The 15,087-nt window shown below is 63.8% G+C and overlaps 2 protein-coding genes across 2 annotated transcripts; one reads left to right on the plus strand and one right to left on the minus strand.

The window, feature by feature from the left end:
* Positions 1 to 24: 24 nt before the first annotated feature.
* Positions 25 to 10,932, minus strand: CHLRE_16g671937v5 (uncharacterized protein). The gene is made up of 14 exons (XM_043071178.1): positions 10,513 to 10,932; positions 10,237 to 10,366; positions 9,833 to 9,976; positions 9,436 to 9,579; positions 8,780 to 9,006; positions 8,309 to 8,515; positions 7,985 to 8,057; positions 5,007 to 7,766; positions 3,949 to 4,032; positions 3,331 to 3,729; positions 2,193 to 3,149; positions 1,806 to 1,934; positions 1,411 to 1,489; positions 25 to 1,026 (listed from the first exon to the last, which is right to left on the minus strand). Exons 1-14 carry the CDS (start codon positions 10,653 to 10,655, stop codon positions 971 to 973), a joined length of 5,532 nt encoding a protein of 1,843 aa, XP_042916177.1. The 5' UTR covers positions 10,656 to 10,932; the 3' UTR covers positions 25 to 970.
* Positions 10,933 to 11,057: 125 nt separating this feature from the next.
* On the plus strand, positions 11,058 to 14,957 carry CHLRE_16g672049v5 (uncharacterized protein). The gene is made up of 8 exons (XM_043071182.1): positions 11,058 to 11,335; positions 11,490 to 11,937; positions 12,200 to 12,387; positions 12,683 to 12,829; positions 13,037 to 13,177; positions 13,337 to 13,413; positions 13,665 to 13,900; positions 14,108 to 14,957. Exons 1-8 carry the CDS (start codon positions 11,264 to 11,266, stop codon positions 14,368 to 14,370), a joined length of 1,572 nt encoding a protein of 523 aa, XP_042916178.1. The 5' UTR covers positions 11,058 to 11,263; the 3' UTR covers positions 14,371 to 14,957.
* The last annotated feature ends 130 nt before the right edge of the window (positions 14,958 to 15,087 follow it).

Raw genomic sequence — 15,087 nt, forward strand, 5'->3', positions numbered from 1 at the left:
CGCTCCCCGTGGACTGTTTGCAGGCTTGCTGTTATCTTACAAGGTACCAGACTTCCTGCCAACAACGTCAGATACCGAGAAGGTTGCAGGTCTGGGCGTTAAGCCCAGGAATATCGGCATGCCATTTCGTAACCAGCACTTTCTGGCGACCCGGTGCACACAACCTCCTCCTCTGTCTCTGCTTCTCCGGTCAGGCCGCTCAAGCGGTCACTTGCTCATGTGGACATGTGCACTTCATTGAGTGCGCGCCTGCATTGATATGCAGATTCAACTGTAGAACCTCTGCCCCTTGCGCTTACCCAATACGATTCCATCGACTAGAGGCTGTTGGCACACGCACGTCGTACTGCTCATACAGGCCTCACGCGTTTTACTAAGCTAGCATAAGCGCCTAAACCCGTGCTCATGACGGCTTTAATACGAGCTTTTAGCACACGTCCATCACATCTATACTGCCCAGGGGGCGACTGCGTTGCAATCTCAGCACACAGCATGCCAAGTTGCACGCTCGTCCCATGACAACTACATCAGCGGGCAGACGTGATCAAGGACTGGGCGCCAAATCAAATCACATCAACACTCCGTATACGTTGTTTTTACCCGCCGTTTCCTACGGAGAAAGCACGCAGATACGGTCAATTCAATCTGGAAGCTCACACTTGGCGGTACAAACGTCTAAGTCTGTCAGGCTGCGGTCACGCCTGAATGCATGAACATGTAACACATTTCACCTTGCTTTTATATCATGGCTATTCACGTGCCAACCTGCTGGGAGTTTCTGTCTCCATCAACCTGCACTTCAAGCCATAGTGTCGCTCCTGCATCACGTTCCTACAGGCCATGCCGCGCGTGGCCAACACGCCAGCACACGCGTTCTGCGCGGACCCGGCCGTGGACCGCACACACCCCCAAAACGGTGCCGCATTCACGGTGCCGCGAGGCCGCACCCCACGTAGCATACCGCAACACATCACAGGTTCTTGGTGCTGATGTAGTAGGGGCAGACCGCAATGCTGAAGACGTTGCCTGCGGATCGGCAGCAGTCCAGAGAATGGATACCAGTCACCACCGTAATCCACACGCGTAACCCAGTTGCTATAGCCATACGTATCTAGAGGCAAGGTATGTTGTATGTATGTTTGTATGTGCGGTTGTATGTTGTATGTGCGCGTGTGTGCGCGCGTGCAGCGTGCGGACTTCCCCTCCTCAATTTGCATGTAGACAGCGTCAGCCACACAGCCACTCCCCCGGTCCGATGCACGCAGCTGTCACGTCCGATGAAAAACCACGCCACGTTCCACCCACCCTGCCGTTGAGACTATTCCATTCGTATGGGCTCTGGCTTGTAATGTGCCTACCCACCCACCCACCCACCCACCCATCCAGTCCTCCCACCACGCCCACGCCCACCTGTGATGTGCTCCAGGCGCCACATGCGCTCCCGCGCCCGCCGCCGCAGCACCACCACGTCGTACAGGTCGTCCAGCATCTGGTGGTGGGCGGGTGAGGCGGGGGGCGGGCCGGGGTCAGTCGAGTGACCGTGGGGCCTTCACGACTACGGACAAAGCACCGGAGCCGGTAATTTCGCATGACCAACCCTGGTCACCCACTGGGTAGCCAAGGTCAGCGCCTAACCATATATACACACACATACACACGCACACGCACACACACATACACACACACACACACACACACACACACACACACAGCACAGCACAACGTGACCGCAGCCCGAGTCCCGCACATCCAACACCTGCAACTTTCACCCGGCCCCCCTGGGGCCCCTCGCGCCAGCGCCTCACCTCGCGGTTGAGCGCGAAGTGTGTGTGGCGCATGGCGTTGACGTTGGAGGCCAGGAAGGACAGGTCGATCACGTCCAGGTCCAGCGGCACGCGTGTCACCGGGTCCGTGATCTGGTACACGCGCTTGCCCTGCATGCGTGTGCCACACGTGCCGGTGCATGTGTTCGTGAGAACAGGCATGGCATGGGGTGTTAGAAAAGCACAAGAAAGGGGCGACATCGTGCTGTACACGTGTGTGGGTGCACGTGAGTGGAAGTACATACGAACCACCTGATGAAGTGGGTCAGGATCGGCCAGGCGCAGTGGCCTTGAACACAGGGGTCAGTGTCGCACAGCCATCGCGCAGTCCCTCCCACCCCCGCCTGTGACACACGCGCCGGCACCCACCAGGCTCTTCTCCAACCAACCGTACAACACGGGCTTGCGCAGGCGGCGGCGGTAGTGCACCACCCGCTCGCACCACCACGCCAGCTCCTTCGCTCCCTCCTCCTCTTCTTCCTCCTCCTCCTCCTGCCCATGCCCCTCTCCATGCCCGGCAGCCGGCGCCGCCGCCTCTACGTCATACCCGGCTCCGTACGATTGGCTTGCCGCCGCCATCGCCCGTGCAGCCGCGGTGCTTGCAGCCCCCGTCGCTCCCAGCACATCGCGCGGTGGCGAGGCCTCGGGCTGCAATGGCTGGCTGCAGCCGTGTTGTAGGTGCGGAAACGAGGCCTCCGAGTCGGACTCAAAGGATGCGTAAGACTCATCGCTGCTGCTGCCCGCCGCGGCGTCGCCCCCGCCGCCGCCGTAGACAGTCGGGCCGGCGGCAGCAGGATCTGCCGTCGGCAGTGGTGGCCGCGGCAAGCTGTGGACAGCAAGGTACCGCGACCTGTGCAGCGAGCCCGAGGTGTTGGGCGAGGCCGGTGTGGAAGCTGCATGCGCTTGAGGCATGCTGGCAATGGTGAGGGGCAACGGGCCTGAGCCTGCCGCTGCCGGCGGCGGCGCCGGCGGTGGGAAGGGAGCCGGCGCGGGCGGGCATGGTGCCGCCGGAGGCGCTGGCATCGCTGCTGCCATGCCCGTGGCCATGTCTATCCGCACCTCATCCGGGCTCACACTCTGCTGGTGGCCGCCAGTCCGGCCCTTTGTATGTGCGGCTGCGCCCGCGCCTGCGCCGGTGCCGGCCACCACTTGCGCGGGCACGCCAGACGCGGCTGCCTCGCCGCCCTGCTCCGGCTGCCCCGCCGGCTGACATTGCTCGCCCACGCCCTGCGCCTGGCTCCGCCTGCCGCGCTTTCCGCGTCCGAGCATGTAGCGCATCCAGCGCCGGGTGCGGATCACCGGCCTAGCCATCGCGTTGACCACTTCCTGTCAGTAGGGAAGCCGGAAGCATAGGGCCCGGAGCCGGTGCACATGCAGACATCGACAAGCATCGCTGTGAACTGCATGCCTGCAAGCAATCAAAGCGCGCTTGCTTCGCGAAGTTTGCCTGCTGCCCTGGAAGGCGTGCTTCAACCTTGAAATCGCAAGATGGACCCTTGTTGCTCACCGACAGGCCTAGCGCGCCGTCAGCCGTGTCGCCGTATATGGTGACGATGGGGCACAGCGCGCGCAGCCGGAAGCCCATCTCGCGCACGAACGGCCGCAGCCCATAGTCCGGGTTGCAGATGGTCACCGTCAGCAGCTTCATGCCGCCCCCGCCTCCTCCCACCCCCTCGCCGCCCGGCCTTGCCGCGCTCGCCGCCCCTGCCTCTGTCGCTGCGGCGCCGCCGCGCTGCGCCTCCTCTGCCAGGATGGCTTCCAGGTGGGGTAGCGCGTTCATGAGCACGCGTGTGCCCATGCTGTGCACCAGGATATGAAGGCCGGCGAAGCCGTCCGCCGCCAGAGCGCGCACCGCGGACGCCAGCGCCAAGCCCGTCTCCGGGCGCTCGGCGGCCCTGTAGCGCGCCTGCGTGGAGGGCGGCGTGACAGGACAGAAGAGTAGGTGCGCGCGCACTGGTCATCGCCAGGGGCGCAGCAAGCCGATGAGATAGGGGCGCAGGGCTTCGCGACTAGGTTCTGCACACGGCCACCGACGCAAGGAGCAGGGGCACCAAACGCCAGGGGCGCTGCAGATGTGGCCGCACGTGCAATAGGGAATAGCAAGTAATATTTTACGAGCACTTACGAAAAAGTACCCTACTGCGATGGATGACGGCCATGCGAAGAGCATTGGCGAGATGTGCGGCGGGAACTTCAGCAGCGCCATCATCTGCAGGGCACACAGACGTTATGGGCAGGCGGTGCAGCTGATGGTTTCTGCACAAGCATAGTGAATAGCCGGAAACAAGGGATTCGTGGGCTCGGAGGGTGCATGGTGAGCCCCGAGGGGGCGAATGCGTGTGTGTTTGTGCGGTGGTGGCATGGGGCCATGTGCGGCAAGGGCCGCCATGCCAGTTGAAGTAGCGTTTCCTTCTGTCAGCACCTACGCATTCGTCCCTGCTACCATCTATCTCGGCGTGGCCAAACGACGGTGCCCGCCCTTGCGGCGGTTCGGGCTGACCCTCCCAACCCCGCACGAAGCTCGCATTTCCTTGCTTGCAGGTACCCCCCTTCCCTATAAACAGCGGCGGAGCAGCCGCCTACAAACTGTCGCACGACGCAGTGCATGGAATCTGCAAGCATATAATCCATCGCTGCGTAGCATTCCCGCCGCAACCCCCGCTCCTCTTGTGCCGCCGCCCCACACACTCGACGCGGCCGCCGCATCACGCAGCTCACTCGCATGCTACCTGCCCGCCATTGCTCACACAGCCCCTCCCCCCTTTGTTATCCCTTCTTTATCCTACTGCCGACACGCCTCGGCCCTTTCACTGTGCCCTGCCCTTCCGATTTTTGCCTTGCCCCACATGTCGTGCTCCTGGCCCGACGCTCCCGGCCTGGCGTCGGGGCTGCTTTCCTGGTCGCCAGGTAAGTCGTGGGTTTTGCTTGTCGCGTCCGCGTGCCTGTCTTGTGCTGTTGTGCGCGTCACCGAGCCCGGGCGGCGACACTTATCGCCAGCGCCGCTCGCCCTGCTACTCCGCGACGCCTCGGCCCACATCCCATAAGTATTATCGCTCGCAACTAACGCCTCTGCCTGCACTCCCGTTTTCGTTGGTTTTGGTTTAGTTTGGGCTGGTATTTACAACCCCCCCCCCAAACTGCAGCCCCCCATCGTGCCCACAGTCGTCAATCCCCCAATGCTACCTGTGCGTAGTGCCGCAGCGCCTTGTGCAGGTCCACGCCCAGCCCGTGCACGAACAGGAACGCCTCGGGTGGCCGCGACAGGTCGCCGCCGCGGCCAACACAAGCACCCGCAGCACCACCCCCGGCGGCGTCCACCGATGTGGGAGGAAGGGTGGGCGGCAGCGCGTTCGGGTCGAGGGGGTCCAGCCCCGGCAAGTTGCCCGAGGTGTGCTCCGCAGAGGCATGCGAGACGAGCGGGAGTGCCACCCGACCAGGAAAGTCGGGTGGCGAGAGCACGTTGGAGAGGCGCCAGTCCGATGGCGCTGGAGGGTCCCATTCGCTAGGTGAGCCGCCGCCAGTGGTGGCGGCTTGCTGCGGTTGCGGCGGCTCCACGTGTGCCCTGAGCGGTGGCGGCGGCGGCGGCATCAGTGGGAATGTCTTCAGGGTGGCTGCGGCGGCTGCGGGCTGCGCGTGGGGCGCAGCAGGCGTGTTGGAAGTAGCTGCACCTGCGGTGCTGGCGGCAGCGCGCGGGGCGACTCCTATAGCTGCAGCAGCGCCTGAAGGCGCCTGGCTTCCGCCCTGTGCGCCACTTGTGCTGGCGCCGCCACGGCGGCTGACATCGCCATTCTCCCTGGCAACCCCGCTACTGGCGTCACCACTAGGGCGGGCCGCGGGGCTGCCGCCGCCACTGCCAGGCACGACGGGCTTCGTGGTGCGAATGAAGGACGCAAGAGCACGCCGCTCCACAGGCCCGGGCCCGGGCCCCGCCGACGCTCTGCTGCCCGGCGTCTCGGCAGCGCCATGGAAGCCGGCAGCAGAAGACCCTGACGCTGAGGAGGCGGCCAGTGGGCGAGTCAGCCCGCCAGTGCGACTGGGGCCGCGAGCGGACCGGTTGGATGACGCATTGGAGCGATTCGAGGCATCCTTGCGGCTGCCGCTGGACGGCGCGGTCTCAAGCCGCCCGCCGTCAGTGCCCGCGTGTTGCCCAAACACATCGCCCTCATCGCCATAGTCCTCATCCGTACGGCCCCCTTCAACGTCTCCGGGCGCCTGCCTGGCCGCGATGCCGGAGCGGCGGCCGACATTGAGTGCCGCCGCCGCAGCCGCTGTCGCCACACTGGTCAGCTGCTTTGAGCCCGTCACCAGCGCCTGCTGCGCGCGAAGGCCGATCAGGGCGGCGGTGGCGGCGGCGGCGCGGCCGTTCTGACGGCGCGCCGACGCAACGGAGGTGGTGGGCGCCGGCTGCATTGGCATGAGCATGCTGACTAGCCGCGGCAGGCGCTGCACGCGTGGCGCCGCGCCCGGCCCCCAAGCTGCCGCGGGCGCTGTCACGGGCGGCGCCGTACCTGCCGGCCCTGGCGGCGCCACGCTACCGGCTGCGGCTGCGGTTGCCGGCCCGGCAACTCCTACATCTGCTACCAAGGCTTCTGTGTGTGCAGGAGCGCAGTTCCCCGCAGCGCTGGTGTGCGTGGCGGCGAAGTTGCCCTGCAGTGTCTCCGCCCCTGCCACCGCCTCTGCCCCAGTCTCTGCCGCCGCCTCACCACCAGTGCCGGCAGGGGCGGCATCGCAGGTTGCGGTGGTTGCGCCACCGGCTGGGTTCATGAGCGTGGGTGCAAGTAGCGCCTGCTCTGCTGCCTCGAGTGCTGCCATTGGCGCCATAGCCGGCGGTGGAGCAGGCGGGGGCGGCGGCGTCAGCGCCGCAGTGGCTGCTGTCGCCGCTGCCGCGGTCGCCGTTTGCGCCGCAGCTGTCACCGTCAGGAATGCGTTTCCAACGCTCTCCACGACCCTGGCAAGGCCGCTGCTCTGGGGCAGTTGCGCCTGAAGCTTGTCGATGGCGGCGAGCGATTGGGAGAGGGGTACACGAGCAACCAGCGCATCACCGCAGCACGGTGCATCATCAAGTGCGGTACTTGCACTTGCGGCACCGGCGCTGGCATCGGCACTGGCGGTGTTGCCGGCTCCAGCGGCGGGCGCCTCGGGGAGGGGGGCAACTGCTACCGCCACCGGGGCCACTGCTACCGCCACCGGGGCAACTGCTACAGCCACCGGGGCAACTGCTACAGCCACCGAGCCGCCGCGTGCCGCGCGAGCTGGCCCCTCGCTCAGGCCCGACGTGGTGGACTTGCGGAGGCTGTAGCGCGGCAGCGGCTTCAGTGTTGCAGGCAGACCCGTGTCGGCTGCGCTACTGCCGCCCCCGCCGGCGCGGTTGCTCGCCACTGCTCCCCATCCCAAGGGTCCCCGCGCCAGCTCCAGTGCATCAAGCGTGGTCGCGGCAGCAGCGTACGAGGGCGCTGCAAGCGCGGACCGCAGCCGCACGCCGTGCTTCCCCCCTGGCGTGGCCAAAGTGGACTTGGCATCCTCAAGCCACGCTGCATCGCGCGTTTGCTGCGTTTGAAGCCGTGGCGGCTTTGAGCTTGCTGGGCTCCGTGCGGCGGCCGCCGCCGCGCCGCCCGCAGCTGCCACCACCTCCGGACCAAGCATGGCGACCGCACATTGCTGAGGGTCGTCCGACGGCCCGTTCCCATGCCCAGCCACGCGCTCGCCGCTCGCCCCACCCTTGCCCCGGCCGCGCCAGGGCCACCAGCGCCAGCGCGATGTGGCGCGCGCTGCCGCCGCGGCTGCGGTAGCGGCGGCCGCCGGTAGGCGCCCCTCCGCCTCCGCGGCCTCGCGCTCCGCCTCCAGCCCCTCCGCGATGTCGATGGGCGGCAGCAGCTCGCGCAGGCGCGGCAGCGACTTGAACCACACGCCACTAGTAGTCACCTCGCACGCCACGATGCCGAACTGTGATGTGGTCAAGAGGCGAGAAACCATGTTGGCTCCAGGGTCAAGGGCGTATGTGTTGCGTATTCACACGTGTATCTCTCGGGATGAGCAGGAGAAACCGGCGAGTCCTGCATGTTGGTTGAGAGCGCCACTCCTACCGGCACCACCCCGGCAACACCCCATCAACCCCTGTAGTTGCTGCCGCAATGCACCCTGCAGAAGGTGGCCGACCCTACCTGCAGCGGCGTGAGCTTGGGCAAGCACGCCGCGCGCCCGATGGCCTCGCCGCGATTGCGAAAGTAGGCAACTCTGCAAATTGGTGTTGCAGTGATCGGTCATCAGTTGTGCTATACTCAGTCCTTCACGTTGTCACGACCTCCAAGCGAACCGTCTGCAACCTGCGCACGCCTTCTCCCTCCGGCAGCCCAAGCCCTTGACACAAATAACCGACACGAGTGACAGAGCCAACGGCGCCCACCAACGCGCGCACGAAAACACCGCACGCGTTCAAGCAACCACGTACTCGTCTAACCCGCTCTACCGCCCCACCAATCGCTTACCGCAGGTTCACCAGGCTGCTGGCGGAGCCGGTCTCACGGCTGCGGAAGGGACCCGCGGGCTTGCCGGCGTGCCAGAAGCCGGTCAGGTGCTCGCCGTGCCAGGCGGAGTCGCGCCACTCGCCGTAGCCGCTGGGGTGGCCAGACCCGTCCACCTCCCCCACGAACGTGATGGTCTCGCGGCCCACTATCGGCAGCCACCACATGTACCTACGGGGCAGAGCGGGGGAGCAGGACAGAGGCAGCAGCGAACCCGGGTGCGCTGAAGTCCCGAGGAGATATGTTGCGCCCGTGGCCGCTGTTCCCTCCTGTTCACTGCTCACATGCACAACACGTCAGCCCCCAAAGCCCCTCCTTGGCACACTGGAGCAGCTCTCAACCGCCAGCCCCAAGCGCCAAGCCCCAAGCGCCAAGCCCCAAGCCCAAAGCCCCAAGCCGAAAGCCTCAAGCCGAAAGCGCCAAGCTCCCACGCACCATGGCTCCATGTATCGCAGGTAGCACGCCACCAGGCGGCGCTCCGGCGAGAGGCTGTAGCCGGGCGGCAGCGCAATGAGGGCTGTAGCAGTGGCGGGGTCGACTAGATCGCGGCGGTCCAGGATGCCGGCGCAGGCCAGAATGCTGTTGCGGCGCACCAGCCAGGGCACCAGGCGGCGGATGATGGCGGAACCCAGCATGTGTAGGAGGGAGAGGTACACGAATGCCTAGGCGGGTGGCGGGGAGGAGAGGGGGAGGGGTTGAGGAGGACGAGAGGAGGGCGACAGGAGGAGAGGAGAGGAGGAAAAGAGACAATGAAGAGTAAGTGTGAGCACGTGCGGGCGTCGGGCTTGCTGAGGACAGCAAATGCGGAGACGACGGTGCGCCGCAAAAGATGCCACGGCATGCACGGGCCATTCTGCACAGTCCTGTGCGCGTGGCGGGTGCCGGATGCGCACACAAATGCACGCACACACACACACACACACTGCTCTTTAACACACACACACACACACACACGTGATCTGGCAGAATAACCGTGGAAACCGTAGTCACACACAGACACACACACACACACACATACACACGCACACGCACGCATGCGCAGCTTGCCCCCCCCCCACACACACATAGACCTACACGTGTAACTGACTGACCTGCATGATCACGTCCTGTGTCAGCGAGTACGCGTTGGCCTCGTCTGTGCTGCTGGCCTCTATATCGCCCGAGTGGTTCTGTGAGAAATCCAGCCGCCGGCCCAACACGACCAGGAACAGAACTATTGCCACCAGTCCCATCATCTGCGCGCATGTATACGGCGGAAGCACTCATTGCAGCATCAGGGCATAGGTCGGTGAAGGATCGGCAGATGGAATGTGTGCTGGGCGGCATTGACACTAACAGCTTGACTGCTTGACAGCTGGACTACCGCTATCGCTGGCCGACCCTTGCCATGTGCGCTCTGCCACCGGCACCAGTCGACCGGTAGCGAAAGACCCAGGGCATCAACAGTACCCCCGGTGCAGCAGCCAAGCCTGCAGCACGGCCCCTCACCGTTATAAACGGCGATTCGAACGTGGTGACGTGCACCGACACCAGCACCAGGCATACGATCATCAGGCCGTAGTTGATGGCGTTGAGCGCCACCGCGCCGCCGCCCAAAGCCGTGCCCTCAGGCATGCTGTAAGACAGCGACAGCTGGTGACAGCAGCGACGGCGACAGCGGCAGGGGTAGGGGGAAGGGGCAGTGGCAGGGGTAGGGGTAAGGGAGAGCAACGTAACAGGCGAGTGGTGCCGCTGAGGGACTGGCAGTGTGGGAATGTAAGGTGGAGCAGGATGCATCCGCCATTCCACCTCCAGGCACTGCTATGCGGTGCACAACGAGGTCCGACCACATGCTTAGCCGTTGTTCAGTCGCAAGCCTCCCTCGTTTAGTGCTAGCGCAAGCCGACTCTCACAATTACGCCAAAATTGAGTTCTTGATCGGTTTGCTGCAGGAAGAAAGACTGCAGGCTCCACAGGAACAGTAAGATCAAAAGCAGGAAGGCCATGCGGTAGGGGTTGCTCGCCTTGTACTCGCCCGTGAAACTGCAGCGCAGTGCACGGCGTGGCGTTTCAGCACATGGACAACCGTTGACACGCACACAAGCTGACACACCCTAGGGCAGCGCCAGGGGCCACCGTCAGCAGCTGCGTCTGGCAACTCCCCATAGCTCGCACGTCAGAGCACTCACTAGCGGATGCGCTTGCGGTATGCCATGTACGGCAGCACAACACTAAGGTTTAGCAGCATATCCGGCTCCGCCTGCGGCGCCTTGCTGGGCACGTTCGCCGTGTTCCCCTCGCCCGGAACAGCATCCTCCTCCACCGTGCGCATTTCGGTTAAGGCTCCATTGGCGAACATTTGCTGTGCACCCAAAGGCCGTGCTCAAGAGTTCTCATGGGCTCCCAGACTTTCCGTACCCCTCGGCCAGTCCAAAGAGAGTCAGGGAAGTCTCTGTGTCGACGTCATAGTGCAGACATGAAGCCAGAGCCCACAGCGTGATGAGACTGAAACGCGAACTTTATGCGTCTCCCATGCTTTTAACAATAAATGCACAGGTCCGTGTTTTCTCCAATGCGTTGAATAGAATTGTATTCATCAGCTCACAGACATGTTTGTATGGCTCAGTCAAGCAGGCAGCAGCTTGAATCGATTGAAATCGGGGCAAAGCCCCATTCTGTGGATGTCGCCCTGAGCGATTTCTATGGCAAGTAACACATAATGCATTCAGTTTACGTTCAAGTACGCTTCTTGTCCTGGAACCTGCGACCAGGCTGCTGAATTGTGTCTACCTTGACGGTGCAACAGTTCGCCGCAGACATTGCTCGTTGTTGAAGCATTATATAGCATACTAGCCATAACAAGCAGCGATCTGATAAGGAAATGAAACGGCTGTAGCTAAGCAACGCCGCTTGACTTCGCACGCGGTGACGGGCGGGGCCATGGCTGGGTGTCAAAGCTGCCGGCTGCTGTTGCTATGTGCATATGTGGTCCTAAGCGTGATACATATAGAGGTATGTGACAAAGCAGGTTTAAGGGCTGGGGGTTGTGACAGGGCTAGCTGACACGACCAGTCGGGTCACGTCACTTCACCACTCAGGGTATGGGTCGCGCTGGTCCTGTCCTTGGCCTGCGCCGGCTCCGATCTGCCCTGTTCACGATTTACAGGCGACACCGTTGCCACACGTTGATGACTGCTACTTGTGTCACAAATGCCACACCGGCAAGCCACCGGGCCGCCACCTGCTGGCTCGGATGTTGGGTGCGGCAGAACCCTTGTGGGACCTCTCCGCCGGCGCAGACACCAGCAGCGGCAGCGCAGGGATAGATAGCTCGGCCTCCAGCTCAGAGGCTAGCGACACTGGGAGATCGCTTTTAGCTAAGTCCAAGAAGCCGGCTAAGAAAGAGGAGCAGATGTACGTGCCGCCGGGCTTCAAGTTCAACATCATGCCCATGAAGGATGAGATTGCAGCCAAGAGCTTGAAGCCAAACTGCACCGAGTGCTATGGCTGCGACACGCAGATTCAGCCGCTACAGGCCGCCGCCGCCACAAATCAGCTAGGTCAGAACATGAAGATAGAGGTCGGGGCCTCGCCAGAGTGGCTCTTCTTTGCGGGTGAGGCTGAGCAGCGGGCTACTGTTGTGGCGGTTGTGGCTTGCATTTGGCATGGCTGGATTAGGTGCTGGGGCCGAGGCCACGGGCGCGGGGAGGACCATCGCTTTACACTTTGAACCAGCGCAACCGATGGCCCGTGGCGGGAAACAAAGGTCGGGGTGCACTGGCCTCACTTCTGTGCGCTCCTGCCGTCTGTGGCTCCGCCTGTTATCCCGGCGCTCCCTTCCGCGCATTGCACTGCTCCTCTCCACGCCCTCGCTAGACCTGCCGGAGACCGCCAACACGGGCCGCAAGGCGGTGCTCAAGGTGTGGTGCATGCCCATTGACAAGGTGCACGGCACCTTCTCTTGGCGCTGCAGCAACACGGCGGAGGGCGCCAAGGCCGTGCAGTTCCTGCTGGCGCAGCAGAAGGTGATGGAGGAGTGCGGCCTGTTGGACGTCACCATCAAGGTGAGGAGGCGGGTCAGGTGCCCGGGCTCAAAACATTGGACCCATGGGACTGCCAAGGGATGAGAGGGCAGTCTTAATCCGGAGGGGGATGTGGGGAGGGGGCGGAGGCAGGTGTTGTGGGAAGGAAATATAGTTGCAGCAGGGAGGACGTGGACAGGGAGGACAAACAAACAAGCGACGGTCCTTGGGGCCAGGACATGTGTCGATAAGCTTGGGAAAGTGTCGTGTGGAGGGGCTCGCAGCTGGGCCTTACGCCGGCTGGTATGCCCGCCGCCACCTCGTGACCTGGTCGCAGGTGTGGCCCGGCCGCGTGAACGCGGTGGTGCCCAAGCACGGGCTGCACGTGTGGTGGGACGGGCTGTGGATGGAGAAGGCGGAGGGCGTGTCGCTCAACCAGCTGTCTTACAAGCGGCAGCGCAACTTCGTGGCCGAGAGCCTCACGGTGAGTGCGCGCGGTTTTAAGCAGTGACGGCGGCGCTTGTTCCTTGCTGTGACGGAGGCAGCGAGGAAATCCGTTGATGCACACCGGCGTTTGCCCTTATCCTGCGTGCGCTGCATCAACCGCTGGCGGCGGGCCCTACCCTTCCATACATGTCACCATCGCCATGTTCAAAGTAGTCCTGCCTGAGATCCCGTCCCCTCCCCGCAGACGATGCTGGGCCCGCGTCTGAACCGCAGCCGCGTGGTGCGTGCCGCCATCTACGACCTGCTGTCTAGCCAGTGCGACCGGCACGCGCAGAACGTGTTCATCACTGAGCAGGGCGAGGTCAAGCTCATTGACAACCTGCAGGTAAGGGCTCAAGATGGTGGTGGAAAGGTCACGTGGGTGGGGGTCTTCACATGTGTGGGGTCCCGAGTCCTTGCAGTATCCGTGCGTGTGCGGTAGGCTGTAACGCCCCATGCCGCATCTGCCGGCATCCAGTCACACGCACGTGCACCCGCCCAACAGGCGCTGCAGTTCAGCTGGGTCAACTGCGCGGTGGACTCCATCTTCCTGCCGGGCACCCAGAAGAACATGATCATTAGGTGCGTGCAGGCACACGGGTTGTGCATGTACGTACGTGTCCAGCAACGCCGCTGTTTAGTGACGCTGGGCGCCTATGCTACGCACGGGTACGGGCTGCGAGAGAAGGCACCTGGCTGGCCTGTGGAAGTGAACCGGCGTGATCTGTCGCCTGAACCACGCCTCCCTCCCTCCTCGCCCATCCCACCCTCCTGTCACTCCCTGCTCCTCTCACTCCCTGATCCCTTGCGCTCCCGCCTCGCATCGTCCGCAGGTGGGGCGGCAACATCGTGGGCAAGGCGCGCGGCGCCAAGCCCCGCCGCTCCGTGAACCCCATGGTGGTGCTGGATTACCGCTGCTACACCCCGGGCGGCCAGCTGGGCACCAACTACGACCCGCAGCTGAAGGAGTGCCTGAAGAAGCTGTCGGGCATGAGCGCCAAGCAGATCCAGCTGGAGTACGGCTTCCCGTACGAGTGGAGCGCCAACGTGCTGCAGATGCGCGCGTCAGGTGCGGGCACGGCTGGGGCTGGGCGGGGGCGGGGGCTGGGCTTGCTGCGTGTCGACCTCCCCTGGGCAGAGGGCTAGCATGGCACGCTGCTACGCACTCGCCGATGCAACTCCTCAGCACACCCACCCTGGTCTGGCAAGCTGCAACTCCCAGCAAAGGTGAATCCCCCGCCTGGCGCCTGCCCTCGTCCCCTGCTCGCCCTGACAGACCTGTACAACAAGGGTTTTGAGTGGACGCTGCGCTACGGCAAGCCGCGGTCGTTCAAGCCTAAGTCCTACCGCCAGCAGCCACCCTGCTGCAACCTGACGGTACCCAACCCCAAGTCGTCCGTCATCCAGTGCGGTCACGACTGGCAGGACCACATAGAGACGCCCTTTGGCGACCCCATGGGCGGCGGCGAGTGGCGGCGGCCGTACCCGGACCCTGGCACGTACGAGGGCGGAACTTTTGTGGACGAGCCATTTGAGTGAGCGTGACGCACGCGCGACGGGTGGTGCCGATGCGCTGTAAGGGCGTACAGCATGTGTAGCAGGACTGTGACGTGTTGCAGAACTTCTCATTATTGCGCTCACGGGCGTGTACATGGGTTGAGGGTTGGTAGTCACGCGCCGGAGGCTCAGCGTGGGAGGAGTGTGCTGCGCTTGCCAGCGCTTGCCACCATGACTCGACGCGTGCTTGCGCAGCGGCTAGGCCTAGGGTGCTGGTGGGGATGAGGGTTGCTAGGCTGCACATGTACGGCTTGAGCGCCAGACACCACCGCCCATGCACCGCTGCTTGGAGCGGACTATTAGATAGGTGGCCGTGGGTAGTGGCCCCATTGGTAACTCGCCAGGACAAACAGATATCGGTAAAGGTATTGTCATCACTTACACTGGAGGCATGCGCAGAGTCAAGAATATCTTGAAGCTGGTCGCAGACTCGAAGGTGCCAGGTTTGCAGGGCTGGGGGCTGAACTCCTGCTGCCATTATTGACCTGGGCTGCGCTGTGGGCGCAGGCACAGCGTCGATGCGCAGCGCCAGGCCGCCAGGGCGCAACTCTGTGTAAGCTCATATAAATACGTACGATAGACGCGGACGGGATCGGGGGCCCTGGGGGCGACGGCGACGTCAATGCGGACGACTAAAGTACGCACGAGGGTGTTGAGCGGCCCGCTGGGGCCCAGCTGGGCCTAGGCTGGCCTAGGCGG

This window comes from Chlamydomonas reinhardtii, chromosome 16 (assembly GCF_000002595.2).
Source record: "Chlamydomonas reinhardtii strain CC-503 cw92 mt+ chromosome 16, whole genome shotgun sequence".
Lineage (NCBI taxonomy): Eukaryota > Viridiplantae > Chlorophyta > Chlorophyceae > Chlamydomonadales > Chlamydomonadaceae > Chlamydomonas > Chlamydomonas reinhardtii.

What these genes read in the sequence shown, in the direction of transcription:
- CHLRE_16g671937v5 (XM_043071178.1), bottom strand. Translation starts at nt 10,655, where the DNA reads ATGCGCACGGTGGAGGAGGATGCTGTTCCGGGCGAGGGGAACACGGCG. An exon ending in AACTCAATTTTGGCGTAATT is followed by an intron (nt 9,977 to 10,236) that starts GTGAGAGTCGGC and finishes TGCTGTCACCAG; the next exon opens with CTGTCGCTGTCTTACAGCAT. An exon ending in CACAGGACGTGATCATGCAG is followed by an intron (nt 9,007 to 9,435) that starts GTCAGTCAGTTA and finishes CCACCCGCCTAG; the next exon opens with GCATTCGTGTACCTCTCCCT.
- CHLRE_16g672049v5 (XM_043071182.1), top strand. Translation starts at nt 11,264, where the DNA reads ATGGCTGGGTGTCAAAGCTGCCGGCTGCTGTTGCTATGTGCATATGTG. An exon ending in TGTTGGACGTCACCATCAAG is followed by an intron (nt 12,388 to 12,682) that starts GTGAGGAGGCGG and finishes ACCTGGTCGCAG; the next exon opens with GTGTGGCCCGGCCGCGTGAA. An exon ending in CAGAAGAACATGATCATTAG is followed by an intron (nt 13,414 to 13,664) that starts GTGCGTGCAGGC and finishes CATCGTCCGCAG; the next exon opens with GTGGGGCGGCAACATCGTGG.